Consider the following 20,491-nt stretch of genomic DNA (forward strand, 5'->3'; position numbering starts at 1 on the left):
CCGAGGATGCACTGTTTGAGAGAGTATGTTGTAGCTTGTATATCCATATCTGTTTGTCCAAAACTGTTACTTTGACACTCCGCCTCCACTTGAACACACAGACCTCTCTCTCGCTCTCAAGTTGTCGCACTCTCCCGTCGTTAAGCTAGTACTAGTGTGCGTAAGGTCTGGGACCCTTGTCCAAAGGTGATGTGGTGCAACTGTCAAAGCTCACCCTTGGCTGTTCTGCAATATGCACATGTTGTTCTCCAGCTACACGCACTCGCATATATATACAGAACAATCATAGAAGCCGAAAAAAGCCGACCACGCGTCCAGCTACAACTCTGGTAATTAGGAAAATTAGCTCCGATAAGCAGACTTCTAGGCAAATTCCAAATCCTCCCTAAGGCAATAGGCGAAAAGCTAGAATTCGTTCAATAACGGCATGTTTACTCTAGAGGACGGTTAGACGCCGCACTGACTTTCAGGGTCTCTACAAGTGCACATATCGGTGCAAGCGCGAAAGAGCCAAGGCTAGACTGCTGCCAAAGCACTCTTGGCCCGGTTTGTATGTCAAGAGCTCAGGAGAAAAAACACAAGAGCATGATACACACGTTACTTGCGTTAACCTGTCCTGTCAGACAAGATAAGATGTAGTAGTTTTATTGTCTGGGAGCTTACAGAGAATTGACGCGACCCGTGGTACGCTTCACATAGTTGGATCTTTACTTGGTTAGTCTCTCAATGTTGCCACCTCCCCTGTGTCAGCTACCCCATTTGTTATCTGATATTTGAAGGGTACTTGTCTCCTGGGCTTCTTGGAGAATCTTCATTCTACTTGGATAATAGGCTGACTCTAGAGTCTGACCACTAGAAAAACGCCATCAAAATTCACAACAAACTGACCAACGCACCATCAACTTTGAGGCAGCATAATATTTGAACGAAATATTTTCAAGCGACCCCTGGCAGATCATTTGTGTCCAAATCATGACAAGTATCAACAGTTCCCCAAAGAAAGAAAAAGCGACCAAGAGAGCAGGAGGGAAGTTCGCCCGGTATCTCACCAAGCTATTTTAGAGAATCTATTCTGTGGTGAGGAGAATCATTTCTGGCTTTGAAAACGGTCCAGCCTGTACTATCAGTCCAAACTAGGGGATCCCGAGAAGCCTGATTCGATGGAGAAGCGATGCATCTTGTGTCTTGTTCGTAAAACTCGCCCTATCATTCAGGAGGCTCTTGTCGGGGAGGCCAACTATATTGTGAGCCAGTGATCCATGCAGCGAGTTGTATCTGTACAAGAAAGCACACAAACATTAGTGCAGAAAAAAGACCAGATCTAGATGTGAATCTCGAGTTGGAAATGTCAGAGGTGCAACTTGTGGAAGTTTATGCGTAGTTCGCAATTCTGACAGACTTAGGTCATCAACTCACAGGAACCCCCTGTTTACAATACCGTCGCTGACAACAAATACTACGCCCTTCAAAGTCCAGATAAAGCATTCGGAGAAGGTGTTGCTAACACTGTCAAAAAACAAATCGTAACTTACAACATGTTCTAGCCAGACATCTACAAAAAAAAAGACTGAATCTGCATCAGATGCATGATGTGGGATCCCAGGACAACAGGCAAAGGCTACACGTCAGGCGCATAGCAAAAGGCTTTAGAATAGAGAGTTGTATCTGCGTATAGTGATACGTCGAGTTTTCAGCAGGATAATGCTTCGGTTCAGGCTTCGACGCCATTGATGAGATGTTTGAGTCAGCATGGAACCGAGGTGATTTGTCAAGCGCCCAATTGTCCAAATCCCGGCCTCCCCCCCCCCCCCCCGCCCCCCGACAACTCTTCGAGCAATTTCAAGTGGTAGATTTACTCCAGACATTCTCATATGAGGAACCTCTAGAATAATGAGACACACAAGGCCGAGTTTCCAACTTGTGTCGAGGAAACGTCAAACATCATTCCCGAGGGTAAGTTTGATAGGTCTATTATGACATTCTAGAAGAGGTTATATGCATTGCATGCAGAAACCACCATCCCTTGTAACGGTACGAAAGCCAAACAAAGAAATGACAGCTTTCATCCGATACATAGATAGTCATATTGACATCCATCGATCATGTTTACATGATGATGATGCAACTTTTGTGTGGCTGCCGGGTAGTCGCATACGCCCGAGAGTCCCCGTGGAATGGTTCGTGTAACGCTAGCGGCTGTGGTTCGGCATGCGCGTGTAACCAGATTGCGACAACGCTCGCTCGCCCGACTAGAATCAGACGAAAAACACGGAGAATCTGTTCGGGAGAGATTTCATGGCACTGTACAATAAAAGTCAAACTACATCGAAAATGATTGCGAGAAAAAAACAGTTTAATTATGTACAGTGACACCCATATTGCAGACCCAGAACCTCGAGGTACCCCTTTTGTCCCCCGAACCTAAACTCCCGCCACCAATACCTTAATACAATATGATCAATGATGAAAGCAACCTCGACGGGAAAACTTGGAGAAACACATTCTCTCGTTCTACCCATCTATACCCTTGAACCCTCCTCAATAACAGTTTCTGTCCGGACATTGATGCCTTCAATGTCTGACATTGAGTTTGTTGTCTCTCTCGAATCACAACCGGCGCTGATTGTCGTAAAACACCTTCGGTGATCATTGGGCAGCAAGTTTAAATGTTGCTTGGGCTTGACGCCTTTGATGGTGATTCTGTCTACCGAATGCTTGCTTCTTGATCTCTTAACGTCGCCTTGCAACTCAATATCGCTGGAATCGGACGTCAGCTTGTCGGTTGAAGTGTTCGGAGGCTTTGTAAGCGAAGACTCGTCTTCGGGCATCGATGACGATGACTTGGCTCCGTAGCCGGCGTATTCTGAGCCGCGAGCAGTCTTTTTGGACGAAGATCGAATCGAAGGGTGGAAGATGCGGGGAAGGATGCGGTAGAGAATCGGGCGAAGAGTCGGCAGTGATGAAGTGATGAGGGCGCAGGAAAGCTCTGCAAATGACCAAATGGCAGCCGCAATGTTCTTGTACGATAGGTCGGAGTCTAGAGAAAGAGCAAAGACACGGATCAAAGAAATTGCGCAGGTGCTGTTTAAGTGTTGTTAGAAACGTTTGAAGCCCACTGGAGATCTGTCAAAGTCAACTTACAAAAAGCCTAGAGCGAACACGCCAATCAGTGATAGGCGTTGAGACTTAGGCAGATGGAGATTCCACAGGGCTCGGATAGGCAATATCGCGATGATGAGATCAGTGAGGATGTTGCCACCAGCGTTAATGTACCACTGTGGTAGGTTAGGGATACAGTACCCATCGATGGACTTGTCCCAGTAAGCGCGAATTGGGCGACAGGTGTTGATGGTGACCAACAAGATGGCAGTGCTCCACATTCCAATAACGATCATGCAAATGATGGTGCCCTTTCGTAGCTGGCCGGTGAAGATGCGCAAGTATTGGAGCATAATAGCTGTCTTGATAACTCCAAGAGCAAGATAGTACAGCACGAGTGTACCGTAGAATATCTGAAGGTATGTAGTCTTCTCAGAAGGTGATAATGTATCCCAGTGTGAGCCTTGTCCGTGGTCGACATGAATGATCATGAGGACACCCTCTGCAAGAGTAATGATCTATAATCCCCAGTTATTAGTATTCGATGTGAGCCAGAAGCATGCACAGTCTATCCAAGATTTGACGTACATAAGCTACAATAGTCACCAGATCATCCCAAGATACAGAGCGGCTTAGTACAACTCTAGTGTACAACCGCAGGCCAACAAACAACGACGTGAGGCTAATGAGAGATGAAATCGAGGGTACGATGGCGCCGCCTTGGTGCTCGTTGTGGTAGTCGGAGTCCATGTTTCTTCTTCGAGCAGATTGGCCGGTGTAAGTCGCTCTGAGGTGTGGCTGGGTCGGAGCCGTGAAGGTTGGCGAAACAATAGGTTTGATTCTCCCTGTGTCTCCGGATAACACAGATTCGTGTAATAGTTGCGCAAGGCTTTAACAGTAGTAGTAGCGACTCGATCTCGTGTAGCAGTGTTAGGGGACAAAAAAGAAATATGTTGATAGATCACCCGAGTTCTGTCAAGTTCCCGAGAAGAATGCGCCTGAGATCGTTTATGTACCACAAGAAGCAGTCAGCCAAGAAAAAGAAACACTCCTGCATGCACGAAAGCTATGCTGCGACCCTACTTATATAACTAATAATGGAATTCTTGAGAGAGTATCGTGCAGCTTGTATATACCTGCCTATTACTTTGACACTCCGTCTCCACTCGAACATCCACACCCCCTCCCCTCCGCCTCTCCTCCCCCTCCTTCTCTCTACAACTATATCCCACATTCCTGCCGTAGTAGTCCTCCATGTAAGATCTAGGACCCTAGTCCAACGACGATGTGGTTCGCGCCTCGCTTCCCTGAAAAGCCTACTCGTCGTACAAGTAGTATGCAGACTTGTCTGTATGTGTATACAATAATCTTGGAAGTTGAGAAACCAACGACTCAATCATCTCTCTAGTAGTGGGTTAATTAGGGCCAATAGGTAGATTCTCACGCAAATCTTCGAGATCCTCACCAAGAAAGGTCAGAGACGGAAAAGAGAGGATTAGTTCACGTACTGCAAGTCCATTTTTTAAGTTGTCTAGACTTTGAGCTGGCTTCTAGGGTCTCTTGATCTGTACATATCTGTATAACTAGTTAGATGCGAAAGGACCAAACCTCCTAGACTAATTACAGCTGTAGCTACCACTCTTTGCCCAGTTTACATGTAAGGAGCATAAAAGGAGGCATGAGAGAGCGCAATACACACATACGAATTGTGCTAACTAGCCTGTCAGACAAAACAGGATATGCATTGTCCTGGAGCTTATGGAGAATTGGCACGACCTTCGTGGCAAGGCTTTACATGAATGTTTACTCGGTTAGTTTTCCTCTGTTCCCACCTAACCTCCCCTGCGTCAGATTCCCCATTTCCCATCCTCTCTCTAGGGGGCAGTTATATCATGGGACTGATGCGAGTCTTTTTTTTTCTACCTGTGCAAGCATGGCACACTCCTTTTTCTCGTGCATTTTGGTTGATGCTCAACACATCAAGCCTTATGTCGTACTACGACGGAGCTTTCCCTCCTTTTTCAGATAGCCCCAGTAGCATCCTTGCTCAAACATTTTCAAGAACTGCATAAGATGCCATTCTATTTCTTTTAACTATACACGCGCGGGCAAGGACGTTCATGAGTGCAAGTGTCGATACATCGGCCCCCGTACAACTCCAAAGATTCTGCTCTATAACTATGTGCTACACCAGAACCCTCCGAGCAAGAAAACATGAAGCCAACAATGGTTCGATGTATCGTTCTAGTGGCATCAAAGCAACATGTTTCTGTACACATTTGTACCCGGAACCAAGAAGAGGCAACGTAAAACCAACTGGTCAGCCCCGGGTACACAGGGAGGGGAGGGGATAGAGTCTTGAGTTGGAATATTTCTTCCTGCGTGGGCCACAACGACTCGCAAACCAACTCGTGCTCAAAGCTCGAGACAAGGACACAACTGGGTATCATTTTTGCAAGTTTTCACTCGTTCTGGCTCTAATAAGCAACAATATATACCCGAAAGGTCTTGTTCTAATTGGCTCGAACGATACCTAGAAAGAAAGTTGGCTCCAGATCTAGACTCGAGACAACATGAGGGAACCCCAGCTAACCTTCCGCCTTGTGACAACCCCTTGAAAAACTCTAAAAATTTCAGCTAGCCAGTAACTAGTTAGCTCTACAGATGCAAGCAGGAGAAGACGGGAAAGAAACAAAGCTTTCTTTTCTTTGAGTTCCTAAGATAATAGAATATATCACGTAAGACACTCGACCTTATCCAACTGTCTACTTTCTGTTCACCATCTATCATTTTTCGCGGAATTTTGCGATGAAAACTGCTGATCCAGCTAGTCACAGCACAATAAACATGTGTCACTACCGAGATATTAATTGCCTACCCGCTGACTGACATAAAGCGTCCGTCGTGCCTCACAGATGAGATCGACTCTTTTCTCATGTCATTTCTTGACACCTAAAGCCCACGTCGATAAGTACACTTGTACACAGACAAATCAAATCGCCTCTAGCAATACCTGTCGTTTTGTCTCCTAATCAGGAGGGATTTTACTGTGTGTCTGTCGTCTGACTTTGGAATTCCCCCAACTCTAGGATCGACTACCAAGAAAAAAAAAAGAAACAATCAGAGGATCCTGTGAGAAGCCTTTGCAAGTCAGGGCGCTCTCATTGGCCACTCCTAGAAATACTAGAGGAGCTGTGTAATGAAAATCAACGGGGCGTAGCTCGCATGTTCCAACACCAAAATTATAGTTATCTGTGTGCAGGTCTATTATGCATTCATCCTGTTCACGAATTGAATCGTGGAAACCCCTACCAACCTCTCTCAACCATAACCAAGAAGTTGATATAACCAACCAAATAGCCTTTCTCAAGGCTACTGTCCGTATTTTGAAACCAGAGCTCAACTTGAGCTTTTTGTGGCTCTGATGTGACATCGGAGATATCAACTGTCCTCGTCGTACGTGGTAATTATACATACGTGCATATCGACAAGGGGACCGTGGCCATGATTCCAAGCTTCAAGCACAAGCACCAGTAATGCTGCTGTGGCAAGTTTTGTAGCCAAACCCCCGTTGTGCTATACGGAGACAGGCTAAGGCTGCTCGAATCGGGCCCTGATGACATGCCATCCCTCTCCGCCAAAGAGAAAGAAAAAAAAGGCTCCTTGGCATCTGTAGCAAACAACATCGGCCTATATCAGTCGACGGGATTGCTGAATCATTCGGAATTAACTTGTACAGAGTAGCATGTATCATCACTTGAGGAAAACCTACGCTTTTGGGGACCCATCACTAACTTTTTGTAACAACAAAAGTGCCCTTTTCCATATTTTTTTGCATGCACAAAAAAAGTAACCTAACGGCAGCCTGTATGTGGTATTGTTGCATTTAGCCACTGACTTTGGCAGGTCTACGGGGGGCTCTGTATCATCTTCTAGAACCTCGGAAAACACGACTGGGACGATGTTGAGGCTGTGGGCTATCGCCGAGAAATTTGATAGAAGCGGTACTTGGTCCGGGTAAACAGTTTATACACATACGGACGACGGGAGTGCAACTGTAGCGTTCGATTTGGGCCCTCCCACCTCAAACAAATCATCGTCCGATGCTGGTCTTATTTCGGGCCGACCCCTTCTCCAGACTGACACCCTCACCAGCCAATACTGTTCACAACTGCGCCTACCATTAACGCCGTTTCTCGCTCCCACTTCTTTGCGTCAACGCTGGAAGCGCCATCGGCCTTGGTTGCCACAGCGTTGGGCACGACGCCTCCAATGGCTACGCACTCTTTCATGGCTTCGCCGACAACCTCACTCTTGTTCTTCAGAGCCTTGGCTGAGGCACCACCGCGATTAACAATTTCCCGCGTCCGCGTGCTGATGTTGTTGGCCAGTGTTTTCCAGAAAAACGACACAAGAGAACCGCATTCAAGTCGCGCAAGCAGTGGCTGGAGATAGCTTGTCAGCTTCGGAGCATTGGGCAGAAGCGTATGCGTCGGCGGTTTTATCGTGGCTAGCAGAAGCTCCAATGCAACTATGCCCTGGCACCGCATAGCAACATCTGTGGTCGCGCGGTCCAACAGTGGTAGTTGACCAAGGGCTCGGGCTAGGGTTGTTGTGCTAAACTGCAGTGCCGATCGAATGTATGTTTCAAGAGCACGAAGAGCCAGTTCTGGAGTAAACTTTTCTGCAGGTTGAGCCCATGAAATAGGTGACAGGAGATAGAGCGTAGATAGCGCCGAAACAAGACGGATTTTGGCTTCCTCGCCTTGCGCAAAGGTTGCCGAGGCGGGGATCGCAAAGTCCCTAACCATCATCTCTGCACTCTCCTTGATGGACCGTTCAATACGAGCGATGACTGATTCCTTCAAGGTTTTGATTGCATCAACCCGCTCTAAACCATGGCCTTCCTGTCCCGGCGAGGTTTTCTCAAGGACCTCCCTGAGTAAGAGAAGGGTGTTCGCACAGCGAACCAGCGCCCGCGGATCTTCTTTCTTTACTGCTGATGTTGGAGATGCAAAAAACTCTGCGTATTGAATTTCTAGCTGGCGCCCCAGTTGCAAACAGCGTGCCGTTAATCTCCCAAGTCGCAGAGTTTCCCAGAGCCGCGTGGCAACCAGGCGCACCTGATCAGCTTCGGCGTGTTTTGTAATCACCTCACTCTCCAACTGTTTATAGCTGTCATTGAGGCTTTGTAATTGGCCATCGAGCTCCGAGACTATGCGCTGGCTAGCGTTATTTTGAAGGCGTGTGTATTCAAGGAGGGGGATGGCTGAGCGAGTGGTGAGGAGGTCGATGTGCGAGTCTATTTCCTGGATATCGAAAAGCACTCGTGATAAGGGCGTTGACAGATCGAGAGGGAGATCATTAGGGTTGTTGGTTGTGGTGACGAGTGAGTTTGCGAAGCTGGCGGAGTGAAAGTTGGGAGCTAGAAAGGTATCGTAGTCGATGTAAGAGGGTTCGTCGTCAGCCATTGTGAAAATGTCGGCGATTATGAGTGCAAGCAACGGGTTTTTTTTCAAAGCTGGAAAAAAACGAAGAGAAATTGAAAAGGACCGCTCGCTTCAGGTAATAGAATAATACCACAATGTAATAGGTGACGTCAAGTTGCCCCGAGGTCGTGATAATTTCGACTGGAGATCTGGACACACAACTGGAGCTTGCGCCACAGTTTGGCCACATTTGCCGAAAGTCAGCCACAGCCCGCTAGCGTCTACCAGCGAGCCAGGCTTAGGCGCCTGGGCGCTTGGGCAGGTTTTTCGGCAGAAACCAGGACCGACAAAAAACACTACAAGAGCGGATTTCGCAGCCAACCGGGGGAAGGCACACCGCGTCACGTGTTTGATGCATTGAACGCACTTTGAGGGAGAGGTTTTTTTTTTTCCCTGTGAGGCAAAAGCGCTCAAAAGCGACCGACAAAGATAACGGCAGCGTTGGTGTCCGGGACTTGGTACGTAGGTATGTACATGTGCAAATATGAGGGGCTGAATTTTTTGTGTGGAGAATGCGTGGTTTAAGTTGCTGTCAGCGCCTTGTAATACCGGCTGCACCGGCTGCGGAGGTGGGGCTTCAAGCACTGGACTGACCTGCACTGAAATGGCAGGCACGCAAGGCAAGTGTCACTAACATCATAAACTGGGGCTGCCGCAAAGCAAAGCCGACAAGGGAAAGAGCTGCATTCGTTAGCTATCAGAAGATTTTGGGGTTGCTGCCGCTTTTGGCTCTCGGACTCGCGAATTTCTAGCCTCCTAGTTTTTTTTGCCTTTGGGGATTTTCCCTTCTTCTTCTTTCCATCTCTCACCATCGCCTTTGACGATGATGCCAGAGTAGCGACTTGATACTTTCGATCGCGTTCGGTTATTCTCACTTTTCTAATTGCCGATAACAACCAGGTGAACACCAGATCCGATCCACCAAATAATCGCTTCGTCGACAGCCCTCACCGCCCAGTTTGGCTCCAGGCCACGGCGCACGCTCAACCACAGCCCACCTCGACCCAGTCGGTTTATCCCGTTATCGCTAGCCCACGATGGCGATCCCCCTCGAAAACTCGATTCCCTGGCCCGCCGGTGACAACGACACCGACACCATCTTTGGCGGCCACCATCTCAACCTCACGCTGCTGAAGCAATGGAACTACACGCTCTATGAGAACCACACCATCAGCAACTTCTCCAAGTGCAAGATGGTCCTGGAGCCTCATTTCCCCAAGGCCATCTTCACGAATGGCTCGTTCGCAAACTCAACCACCTGCTACCGTGCCCTCAATCCCATCGGCCCGCGTGCTAAGACTGGCACGGCTTTCGTTGTGCTGTTTGCCATCTGCTTGTTCTTTATCCTGCCGTGTCTCCGTAAACATGGTCGCCTCCATCTTCCCGTCGAGCGCCGTTTCTTCCCCATCGGCCGTCGCTGGCAGTGGTACTGGGGCTCATTTGTCTGCGCCTGCGGCATTATCGGCATGTTTGCCAATATCGATGTCGACCGCTACTACTTGCCCTCTATCCCGATTGTCATCACAAGCTTCTTCTGGTACTTGGCGCAACTGGGCACCATGGCTCTGGTCTGGGAGGCCATCCGGCACTGGAATTCGTGGTCGGAGCGTCAGTGGATTGACCCGAATCCGTTCGCGTACCCGCAGTTTGATCAGCGTGGCATGTTTGAATTCTGGCTACCATTAGTGTACTACCTGTTCTTGTGGCTAAACTTTTTCATGATCATTCCCCAGAGTTGGGGAAAGACGCAGCTGCAGAGATCGCAACAACAGGTTGATTTGAGGGTAAAGCCATTTGTTGAAGCAGTTCGGTTCAAGGTTGGCGCTAGCTTTCTTGTGGTTTGTTACATTATCAACTTTGTCTCGCTTGTGCATACAATTTGGCACTACAAGCCCAAAGGCCGCAACTGGTTCTTCCAGTTCCTCAACTTTTTCCGCTACACGCCTGTCCGGTTCTGGTTCATTCTCCCTATCCAGGGCGTCATGATTGCGTTCCAGTGGGCCGTGTGCTTCAGATGGGATATCCACCCCATCAACATCAAGGCGGATGTTACGGCCATGTTTGCCGGTGGATATGCGCCCATGGTCCTCATCATGCTGATCCAGGTTATCTGGGGTCTCCATCACGTGAATGAGGATCTAGAGCTGATCAGACAGCGCAGAGTCCGTGGAGCTGAAATCGATGCCAATCTGGGCATTGTCAACAAGCCCAACTGGTGGAAGCGTGTCCAGGGTGATGACCACCTCAACTTGTCCATGATGGAGCGTCTGCGTCGCCGTGTTGCTGCTGTCGGAGGTGGCCGTCGCATGGATGCCGCTGCTGCGATGGCAGATGAACCCGACTACTCCGGGCACAACTACCGGGACAACATTGAGATGTCGCCCAACGGGCCGCCGAATGGCCGACCCAAGTCAACGGCGTCATCCAAGCGCTCCAATGTCGTCCTGCCCACTCCATACACGGGCAAGTCGGACCAGCGCCGCTATGAACGCACAATGGAAATTGCATCGTCGATGCTCTTCCCCAATGCTGCGCCCCGCATAACCCCAGAGAGGCTCAAGGAGCTGCAGCAGGAGGGACCGCCACCGCCGTACCGGGCCAGTGCCTCGGGCTCGGCCTCGGCATCCGGCGGCGCCGAGTCTTCGGTGCGTTCTAGATCGCGCCCCAGGCCTGATTCGTCTACGTCGTCAGAGTCTGCTGATTCGACCACCATGTTGAATCCCAAGCCACAAAAAATCAAGAGCATGTTAGATATCTGAGGAATGAACAGGCAGGTGTCTTTGGAAGGTCGTGGGGAGGTTAACTATATTACATGTATGACTTGGGGCTACTATCAAAAAAAGCCATGAATGATTCCGTAGTGATTATGATGGAGGAATATAATACCGCTTATTACCAATGTTTTTTGAGAGCCAAGCTGCTATCTGTATGTGATCTGTTAACTATCTCTTAGTTATTAACAAGGGCCAGTGTCTCCCACATGCCGGACGTAGCATTCGCGCGGGCAGTCTTTGCTCCGAGATGGCTCCCCGCTTCGGAGGATACACAAATCCATTATCAAATAGACTTTGCGCAGGCTGCCGAGGCTCCCCAGCCCGGCATCCAGAGCTCTCTCGCTGGTGATTCTGCACGATGGACACGACACACTGGTGCAAGTATCCTTGCGCAGCCAAGCTCAACCCGCAAGATCAAGGCCCTCCACCCCTGCTCCAAGACCAAATGAACGCACCCACCCTGCATCCTGGTCGCATCCACATCCCAAGCCTCACTCGGCAGTTTGGTGTTTTTGTTCCTTTTGCTCAGCAAATGCCGGTTTAGTCATCACCAAGCCGCTGGCGGGATGTTATCCCCGACACCCAGGCCCTCAACAAGTCCTGCACCCGCTTCACTGCAGCCAGGGCGATTCCCACGGCGAGCCTCCTGGTTCTGAGAGTTGAGAGGGATGGATGGGTGGATGCCTGAGGCCACAGAGATGCTTGGCGCCAGGAGACACAGGCACGGATACCGGAGGGGACGACGCACTGGAAGAGGGAGCATGGACGTTTGGTTCATCTTGTGCGTGATCAGCAGGCGGAGGAGCTTCACAGAAACAGCGGGAAAACACTCAACTCTGGAAGACGGACAGGATGAAACAAACTGCGTAGAGCAAACAAGGAGCACTCGTGTGTCGTTAGGGTTACGGACAAGAAGCCCGCAGACAGGCCATCACTAACACACACTCTCTCTCGCCCTTGGAGCTCCCCTTGCTCAGGCGCTTGTCTCGGCACCATCCGCTGGGAATATGCCGTCTAGCCACTCTCGGCTGCCCCAAAAGAACAATGGCTGGGGGAGAATCAGAGACAGGCCCAAGTCGTAGTCGTCATTTCTCAGCAAAAGGCCACGACTTTGCAGAGTCCTCTGCACGGCAGATCTTACTGCGTCTGAAGAAGCCCCGAGAACTTGTGGATGGTCCGGAGATTCCCAACTTCCCCTCCTCTCTTACCCCCCTCCCCCCTCCCCCACTAAAAAGAAAGCATACACTTGTGTACCAGGACCCCAAGCTTCCTGTGCATGGATCCCAGCTCATCCTGCAGTAACGCCTTCCGTGTGCCTGTACCATCCACCATCCTCTAGCTCTGGGTCCAACCGCAGCCGCCCCATCCATAAAAGCCCGCCCCTCCCGCGCTCTTCGTCTCGGCACGCCATGTTCCTCATCGACCCGTACACACTTCTCGCCATCCTCCTCATCCTGCTCATCTACACCGCTGCCACCGCCGCCATGAACCGCCCTCCGACCGAGAACCAGCTCAGCGACACGCTGCCGGGCCCGCGGGCCATTCTCACCGGCCACGACGCCGCTGGCGCCGCCAAGATCCACTCGGTGCGGCCCGTCAAGTGGACCTCGTTCCAGGACGGCCGGCTCGGCATGAGCGTGGCCTACACGACGCAGTTCCCCGCGCAGCTGACCGATGACGCCGATGTCGCCGCGCACGACGCGCTCATGGCCTCGGGCCGCCTCGGCCTCGTCAACCCCAACGGCACCGTCCTGCGCTACGTCGACATTGCGCCCGGCCACGTGTGCATCATGCACCGCACGCAGAGCGTCGACTACGGCATCGTCCTCGAGGGCGATGTCGTCGCTGTCATGGGCTCTGGCGAGGAAATCGTCATGGCTAGGGGAGACGTCATGGTCCAGCGCGCCACCATGCATCAGTGGCGCAACGACAGCGAGACGCAGTGGGTTCGCATGATTTTCTGCTTGCAAGACTGCCAGGATCTCTTGATCGAGGGCAAGAAGCTCGGCGAAGACCTGGGCGAGGGCATGAAGGGCTTCCCTGCCTCCGAGAAGAAGGAATAGAGAGAGTTGTTTTTGTTTTTTTGATAAGCTGATACAGTGGCTTTTCAGCCAAGTTCGGATCCGATGAATGAATGTCACTAAATTTTATTTGGCCACAATATCTCATGTTCACTTGACTTACCCATCACCACTCAAAGTTTAGAATCAATATTGACATGTAGTATTCAACTAGTAAAACAACCATGAAACGAAAAAAAGCTAAGATCAAATAAGGCTGGAGAGGTACATGTTCTATGTGCATGTATGCGTCCACACCAATTATAAATAGAGGCACTGATGGAAGATGCAAGACCGTCCTTTTTTTTTACGCGCGATAATTCTGCGTTTGCGTTGATGATGTTTGTATGTGCAGAGATAAAGTATCCAGAAGTAAGAGTGAGGAGTGTGTGCATGGGGGAGAGATGGGAGGGAGTAGAGTTAATCCTTGAGATGCTAGCACATTATTACAAGCCGGGTTCGTAATCTGATAAGATCCCGACAGTCTTGAAAAAAGGGAATTATGTGCAGGTGTATAGCGGCAGCTCTGACAAGAGTACCGTTGCATTGCCTGCCACTGATGGGGTCATGATGCCTAGTCAAGGTCTTCATCGTCAGACACTCGCCAGTCGCTGGCCAGCTTGCGGCCGCGCGCATAGTAATCATCGCCATTTTCATCAATACCATCGGGGTTCTCGCCTGTCGCGTCAGCTGTCACATCAGCTTCATCAGAATAGTCCCAATGAACAGGGATTTGTGAGCCATCCAAGCCATGACCATAGACCGTTCCACGCCATTGGCCAGCCACGATTTTAGCTGCAACATGCAGCATCAGCCGGAGCAGGTTCCGGGGCGGGCCAAGAATCAAATCGCACGTCTTGGCGACAATAGACCACGGGATACCATGCATGTTGCCAACCTGTGAAAGACTATAGCGGTGGGCGTAGCCGTAGCCCGAGGCCCGCGGAGATGAAAAAAGGTCTGTAATCGACGGAAGAGGAGACAGGACTGCGCGCTGGGAAATACTGGTGGTGGTGCGGTGGCTAGGGCGTTGACGAAGGGAAAAGGGAGATATGATGGGTTTCATGGGGGTAGCGGGAGTGGTTACTACCGGCGAGGCATCTACATTGGGCTCAACAGCATCTTTTGATACTTTGATGCTGTCTTCCAATGTCGTGTCGCGCTCAAGAGTCGCAACAGATGTATCTAAAGACAGTGCTTTCGTTTTGGTGGAGGGATCTAAGATTTTGGTTTCTACCTCTTCTCTCTTGGTGTCTCGAGTTGTATCTAATTGATCTTGAGGAATAGCCTTGGTGGGTTCGGGAGAATTAGAAGTCTCATTCAAGGGATCTGGCGTCGAGTGCGTTGTGCTGGATTTAGCTTGACGAGGAGCCTCATTCTCAGTGCTTGAACGACGGATGGGTTCTCTTGTTTTGATTGGTGACGGGTCTCTGGCTGTGACAGTCCCTTGACTGGACGAGGTTGACGAAGCTGATCTTGAGGAATGAGTCGATATCGAAGATGCAACCCGAGCTGGCCTCGTGTGTGGCGGTCTGGGAGCCATTGTAAGTGGCGGCAGTGTTCGAGGCGCCATCGAAAGAGGTGATTGTGGTCTGGAATTAGGGCCTTCACCAGATCCCTTAGAACCAGATGAATAAGGCATACTCATGTGTGGCGGCATGTTGCCAGTTCTAAGTGCCTGGAACCCAGGACGCCTGAGCCGTCTTTTCACCACCGAGTTTCCGCCCATACCGCTACCTTCATGGATTTCATTGCCAGTGCGGTGGATATCTCTGCTGATGTTACGTCCGGGCCGTGCAGTAGCATCCTCGGCTTCGAAAACGGCGGTTTCTCTTTGCCGGCTGTAAAGACTTCGTGACGTCATTGTCCGGACATAAGTCAAGTCGCTAACCACGGAGCCAATGTCACTGACGTCATCGTCAAATTCGTCAAAATCATCAAGATATGCAGGGCCTTTGTTTTTTTCGTCTTGGAGGGAATGTACATATTGCTTGCGAATCCACTCCTGCCGCCGGCTCTCAGCTGAAATCTTCGCCTCCAAGTTAGTAACCATAGGTTTGACTTCGACGTGAGCGGGGTTGACTTTTGGCGTCGGTAGATATGATTCGTCGAGACAATATTCGGTATCTGCTTCAGATACTTCAGAGAGAGAGGATTCCGAGTGTGAAGTTGTAGGCCTTTCCGGCGTGCTTCCAGGAGATTTGGTATAAAGGTTTGAGTGAGTTGAAGATGCATGTCCGGATCGATAATGGGCCGGCACATCATTGCTACTTGGTGACTTGTCGTATGGGCCAAGTGGGCTGACAAATGCCGTGTCTGAAGGTTTCCATAGCTGACGTTTTGGAAGAGTAGAAGCAGATGGCTCAGAAGGCTCGGGTATCTCGACGCCGAATGTGCGCTCAAAGGGACATACGGTCTTTTCGAATAGGAGGATTCCGTTCAACACGTCACGCAGCAGCTCGGCGCGATGGCAGTCGTCAGAGCTGTCGAGGGGCAGTTCAATGCGCCAATATTGGGGTCGGCGGATTTGGAGTACAAATCGAGAGCCCTCTTCGTCGAGACACCAACATTGACTTTTTGGGAGGATCGGTTGGAGAGCAGAGCCACAGTTGAGAAAAGCGACTGAGCCTGGGGCCCTGTATATTTTGAAGGCGCCTGCGGAGATAGATTATGATTAGTTTCTATGTGAATAGTAGCGATTTCATGTACACTATATTGAGAAGTAGACCTACCAACTGCAATGGTCCGCTCTAAATGCGACGACCACGTGAGCACTTCTTTTGGGCTGTGTTGAGCGGCCGCACTGCGCGGTGATGTCCGGGCAGTAGCGCTGAAGGCGATAATTTTGACGTTCGGATGGCTGTACAGCGTTTCGACCTTTTTGTTGGCTTTTGATTCGGCCAGTGGCGCATTTGCTGGAGAAGATGCATCATATTCCGAGGGGATAGACGAAGCAAGCCGTGGAGCGGGATTTGTCACGACTCGCCGCGGTGTTGCTCGAGATCTGGCGCTTGTTGCCCGTGTTGAGGCTGCGAACGACGGCGCTGTTGAGGGGCCAGCAGAGTAGCGACTCTGGGCGGCTTCAGAGGCCATAGCGGGCATTTGGTACCGGGTAAGAGTAGCAGCCGTCGAGTGTAGTTATTGCGACGACAGAGGAATTCGAGAGTGAAATGGACGTTTTCGTTGAAGTTGAAGAGGGGAAGCAAAGTTTGGGAGGATGGTGATGCTGAGAAGGCAAAAATAGGATACAGCGCCGATTAGGAGACACAAATACGCAGTGAAAAAGAGGACGAAGAGTAAAATCGGAGGCCAATAGAAGAGTAGCAAGAGAGAGACCCAAAAACGGACCCTTCACTACTTAAACAGGACGTTGCGCAAAGCCTACTGGCCAACTCTTGGGTTGACTGCGTCTCACATGCAAAATCTGCCGTGAACAGAAATCGAGACAAGAAGCACACAACAATAGAAGGAAGAGCAAATCCACAATCGCAGTCGCCGTCGCAGCCGCAGATTTACTGGCACATGTGTGAAGTGAATGTATGCAAGTGATGGAGGTGTACGGTACCGCTCACAGGCAGCTCAACAGCTCATTTAGGGTGTTGTTGAAACTGCCGCGGTGCAGAGGTCATGCCAGATCGAGGTCGATAGCTGCTAAAATGCGGCCACTTCGGGATTCCTGTTTGGGGAAACGCTTTGAACAAAGCCACAGACCAGTGGCAGATGTGCCCGCTTGAATGGACGACAGCCGGTTGTGAAACGAGAGTGCTAGATGACGACGAGCGATCAATCGAGATCAGGCGAGCGCGAGAAAAGAAGAGTCTTTGGACAGCAAAAATCGTGAAGCTTGCAAACAAAGGAGCAGTGGGAAATTAAAGTGAAAACAGAGGAGAAATTCAACAGCGAAAAGCCAGCCGCTGAAGGAGCCTCCGCTCTGTGTGTGTGGGAGCTGAGCTGACCAGGCCCCCCCTCCTCTTTCTTCCCCCCGATTTTTGACGAGGGGGGAAGAGACAACAAGATCAAATGAGCGCGAAGAAAAAAATCACGTTGGCCCTGCGCCGGGCGCTGGCAGAGCTGAAATGGCCGGCAGCACAGGCTGGATTGTCGAGATCTTGTCGAGAGACGAAAAAGAAAATCGTGTCTACTTTGTGATAACGAGTCATCACCATCTCGCACTTTTAGCAGTTGCAGGCCAGCTTCTGGTCGGCGCTTAGTCATGTAAGTCACCTTTGAGAGCTAGCAGTCGATATCCCCAACAAAGCACCATCTGCTCTACTTCTGCACCAAGACCGAGAAAACAACAGGGAATTAAGGGCTTCTAAATCGAAATGGGGCAACAAATATTGCCTGTCTTTGTACATACACAGCAACAAACAAAGAAACCAACAGGCACAAATCCCAGTGCAATGTTGCACCCTTTGTCACAATCCCTTATGCATGTATTATGTGCATAACAGTGCATAACCCTACACATGTTCTTCATATGCACAACCCTAACGTGTGGTTCAACATCAATCAACATGTAGCTGACTACACACACATAGTTATGTACATACGTAGAAAACCAATTGCCTTAACTCTTCATTCAAATGTATTAATGGCGCCAATCGAGTATATAAAAACCACACAATCCAAAAGCTCCAGCCACCAGTAGGACAGAGCCTTCTGTGCCAACTTTTCCGTCGAAGCCAAAATGCACCAGCCACAATATTGCGCCAAGCTTGTGCATATCAGCCAGTATAAACCTACAAGTAAGCCGTCGCTTGGAATATCTGGTGAATCCTCAAGCTTGTAGAACATTAATCACCTTCGTGGCCTTGCCCTCCTTGGGAATGGTCTTCTTTTTTGTCTCTCTCCACTTGTATATTGGCCGGTCCCGCGGCTGCATGCTTCCCTGGGCAAGGTCCCGGTCATCCGACCCGATACCAGGATCTGAGCCATGCATACGCTACTTGAGGAATGAAGCGACTACACTCACATTAGCTTATACTGTGCGACAGACGTGAGTCGAATGTATTTGACAGCAAATAGCATGGTTATCCAAAAAGACAGAAATATCCCAGACATCAACAACAGAGACATTGGGCATTACAGCCTGAAATAATGAGTAGACGAGGAGGTGACCTGATAAGCAAACCAAAAAGAAAGACTGTTTATATAGCTGGATGATCTACGAGAAAACAACAAAAACAATAATTGCAGTGTGACTGTTGCGTATGATGAACAACGACTGTCTGAATGAAAAAAAAATAGGCATCTCAGAAAAATAAAACATGAAAAAAGTCAAAAAATCAGAATTCCTCCCAATGTTGAAACAAAAAAGACAGCAACAGGAAAGAAACAGTACAACCAAGATAACTCGTAAAAAAACTCAGAATAGGAGGGCGACGTAAATAAAGAAAACGCCCTCGGACGGACAAAAGACAACCGTGAACAAGAAACTAAAAGAGATGCCTGTATGATGAAATGATGGATGAAGAGATGAAAAAAGAAAGAAATAAAGAGAGTATCATCGGTATGCGGCTACGGCATCATGCCTGGAAAGCACTTGGATACTGAATTTCCCTCATGGCCCTGGTCAATCGTTGGGTACTATTGAGCACCCAAAGTTTGACCCAAGAGAAATGAATTCAGCGTTTACATGACCATCAGAGTCAGAGAGCCCTGTCGATTTTGCAAACCCTAGAGGGGGAGGAAGCCTGCTATCCTTGAACGAAGCGTTAGTTTTGTTTCCTACCAACAAGCAAAGTATTAAACATAAACTAACCACCAGGAGAAGCAAAGAGTAAGGTCTAGCCCTCTGCCAAATTCATGGCCATGGCTTGATTTAAGCCGCCAGAATAGAAAAGGCCTTTGAAGACCAAGGCAGAGGCTGAAGCGCGAGTCTTACACACATGGTCTATGCGCGGCTCCAAAGCACAGTCCCAGCCCAGCCGAGTTATGAGAGTTTTGTCAGTTAATCATACAATGAAAGAGGCGGAGTCCTCTTCCAAAGTATAACTGATTCAGTTCCAAAGGCAGTGCATAGTTATTGTGCGACATATGTCTGCTTCGTAGGCGAGTCCCTTTACTGGGAGAGTATAACTGCAGACTAGATCAAGTCCATCCTGCCCATTGCGGTATTGCCTGTGGGATAAGTTCCATTATTGAGATGCATGCCTGATAGCTAATGGGTATTCAAAGTTAAGAGCAACCACAACAGAACGTAGAGTTCGGCGTTTGGCATGATACAGCACAATAGTCCAGGGACAAAAAAAAGACAAAGGCAAACAGAAATATACCAAGGGAGAAGCTCGGGGAGCAGAAAACGGTCCAGATTCAGGGTCCAAGTCCAGGCGGGGAGGGTTCCTAGGGTCGAAGTTGTTGTCCGGCGAAGAAGAGATATCCAGGAGAGATTGGCGCCAGAGGGAACATGGGGAGAGACAACATTCGACTCTGGATGATAGAGAAATAGCTTCCCCACATGAATACCGAGGCTCCTTGAGCTAGGTGGCATCATTTTTGTTGCAGATGTACACTTCTTTCTGTCAGATTAACAGTCACGGGTTGCCAAAAGATTTTGGCCGTGAGCACAACAGTGACTTCAATACAACTCCCCAGGGCCAGAGTATAGTCAGAGTTGTATGACAGATGAGAACATCAGTAAGAATCCAGGTGGTAGTTTGGTCCGTGTGTAATGATAACCTCGGGTCGAAAATAAAGCATGTCCTTGATGTCAACATGGAAGCGTATAGTCAAGATTCAAGGGAATCTTGGTCCTGGATAGTATGAGTGGCGCCAAATGTGGGAGGTTTTGTGGTCCGAAGAAAGAAAGAACTGGCGGGTAGGTTAATCCAAAATAGAGGGCCGTTAAATTGGGTTATCCAGGAAGATGCAAGACATAGGAAATAGAGTGAATGCAAACAGCGTGCTCTGGCGACTCCCGTCAATCAGCTAGAAAGATGGCACACCAGAGAACGACTGCATATACAACAGGAAGAAAAAACAAGGTACAATGTTTTTGGAGAAGATCCAAAAGAAATCAAACAGCATCAGTAGCATATAAGAGTCAAAACACAATCAAGTGGTCAAC

At 49.4% G+C, this 20,491-nt stretch overlaps 5 protein-coding genes across 5 annotated transcripts; 2 read left to right on the plus strand and 3 right to left on the minus strand.

Moving 5' to 3' along the window:
* Positions 1-2,519: 2,519 nt before the first annotated feature.
* On the minus strand, positions 2,520-3,849 carry BROUX77_003500 (uncharacterized protein; the record flags this gene model as incomplete). The annotated part of the gene is made up of 3 exons (XM_073748159.1): positions 2,520-3,081; positions 3,142-3,617; positions 3,688-3,849. The coding sequence occupies 3 exons, from the start codon at positions 3,847-3,849 to the stop codon at positions 2,520-2,522; spliced, it is 1,200 nt and encodes a 399-aa protein (XP_073605925.1).
* Positions 3,850-7,247: 3,398 nt separating this feature from the next.
* Positions 7,248-8,570, minus strand: BROUX77_003501 (uncharacterized protein; the record flags this gene model as incomplete). The annotated part of the gene is made up of 1 exon (XM_073748160.1): positions 7,248-8,570. The coding sequence occupies one exon, from the start codon at positions 8,568-8,570 to the stop codon at positions 7,248-7,250; it is 1,323 nt and encodes a 440-aa protein (XP_073605926.1).
* Positions 8,571-9,625: 1,055 nt separating this feature from the next.
* BROUX77_003502 (uncharacterized protein) lies at positions 9,626-11,347 on the plus strand (the record flags this gene model as incomplete). The annotated part of the gene is made up of 1 exon (XM_073748161.1): positions 9,626-11,347. The coding sequence occupies one exon, from the start codon at positions 9,626-9,628 to the stop codon at positions 11,345-11,347; it is 1,722 nt and encodes a 573-aa protein (XP_073605927.1).
* Positions 11,348-12,846: 1,499 nt separating this feature from the next.
* On the plus strand, positions 12,847-13,425 carry BROUX77_003503 (uncharacterized protein; the record flags this gene model as incomplete). The annotated part of the gene is made up of 1 exon (XM_073748162.1): positions 12,847-13,425. One exon carries the CDS (start codon positions 12,847-12,849, stop codon positions 13,423-13,425), a length of 579 nt encoding a protein of 192 aa, XP_073605928.1.
* A 571-nt stretch (positions 13,426-13,996) lies between these two features.
* BROUX77_003504 (uncharacterized protein) lies at positions 13,997-16,515 on the minus strand (the record flags this gene model as incomplete). The annotated part of the gene is made up of 2 exons (XM_073748163.1): positions 13,997-16,077; positions 16,155-16,515. The coding sequence occupies 2 exons, from the start codon at positions 16,513-16,515 to the stop codon at positions 13,997-13,999; spliced, it is 2,442 nt and encodes an 813-aa protein (XP_073605929.1).
* Positions 16,516-20,491: the final 3,976 nt, after the last annotated feature.

Source organism: Berkeleyomyces rouxiae (assembly GCF_048999995.1).
Source record: "Berkeleyomyces rouxiae strain 22BRR77 chromosome Unknown BrBRR77_ptg000003l, whole genome shotgun sequence".
NCBI lineage: Eukaryota > Fungi > Ascomycota > Sordariomycetes > Microascales > Ceratocystidaceae > Berkeleyomyces > Berkeleyomyces rouxiae.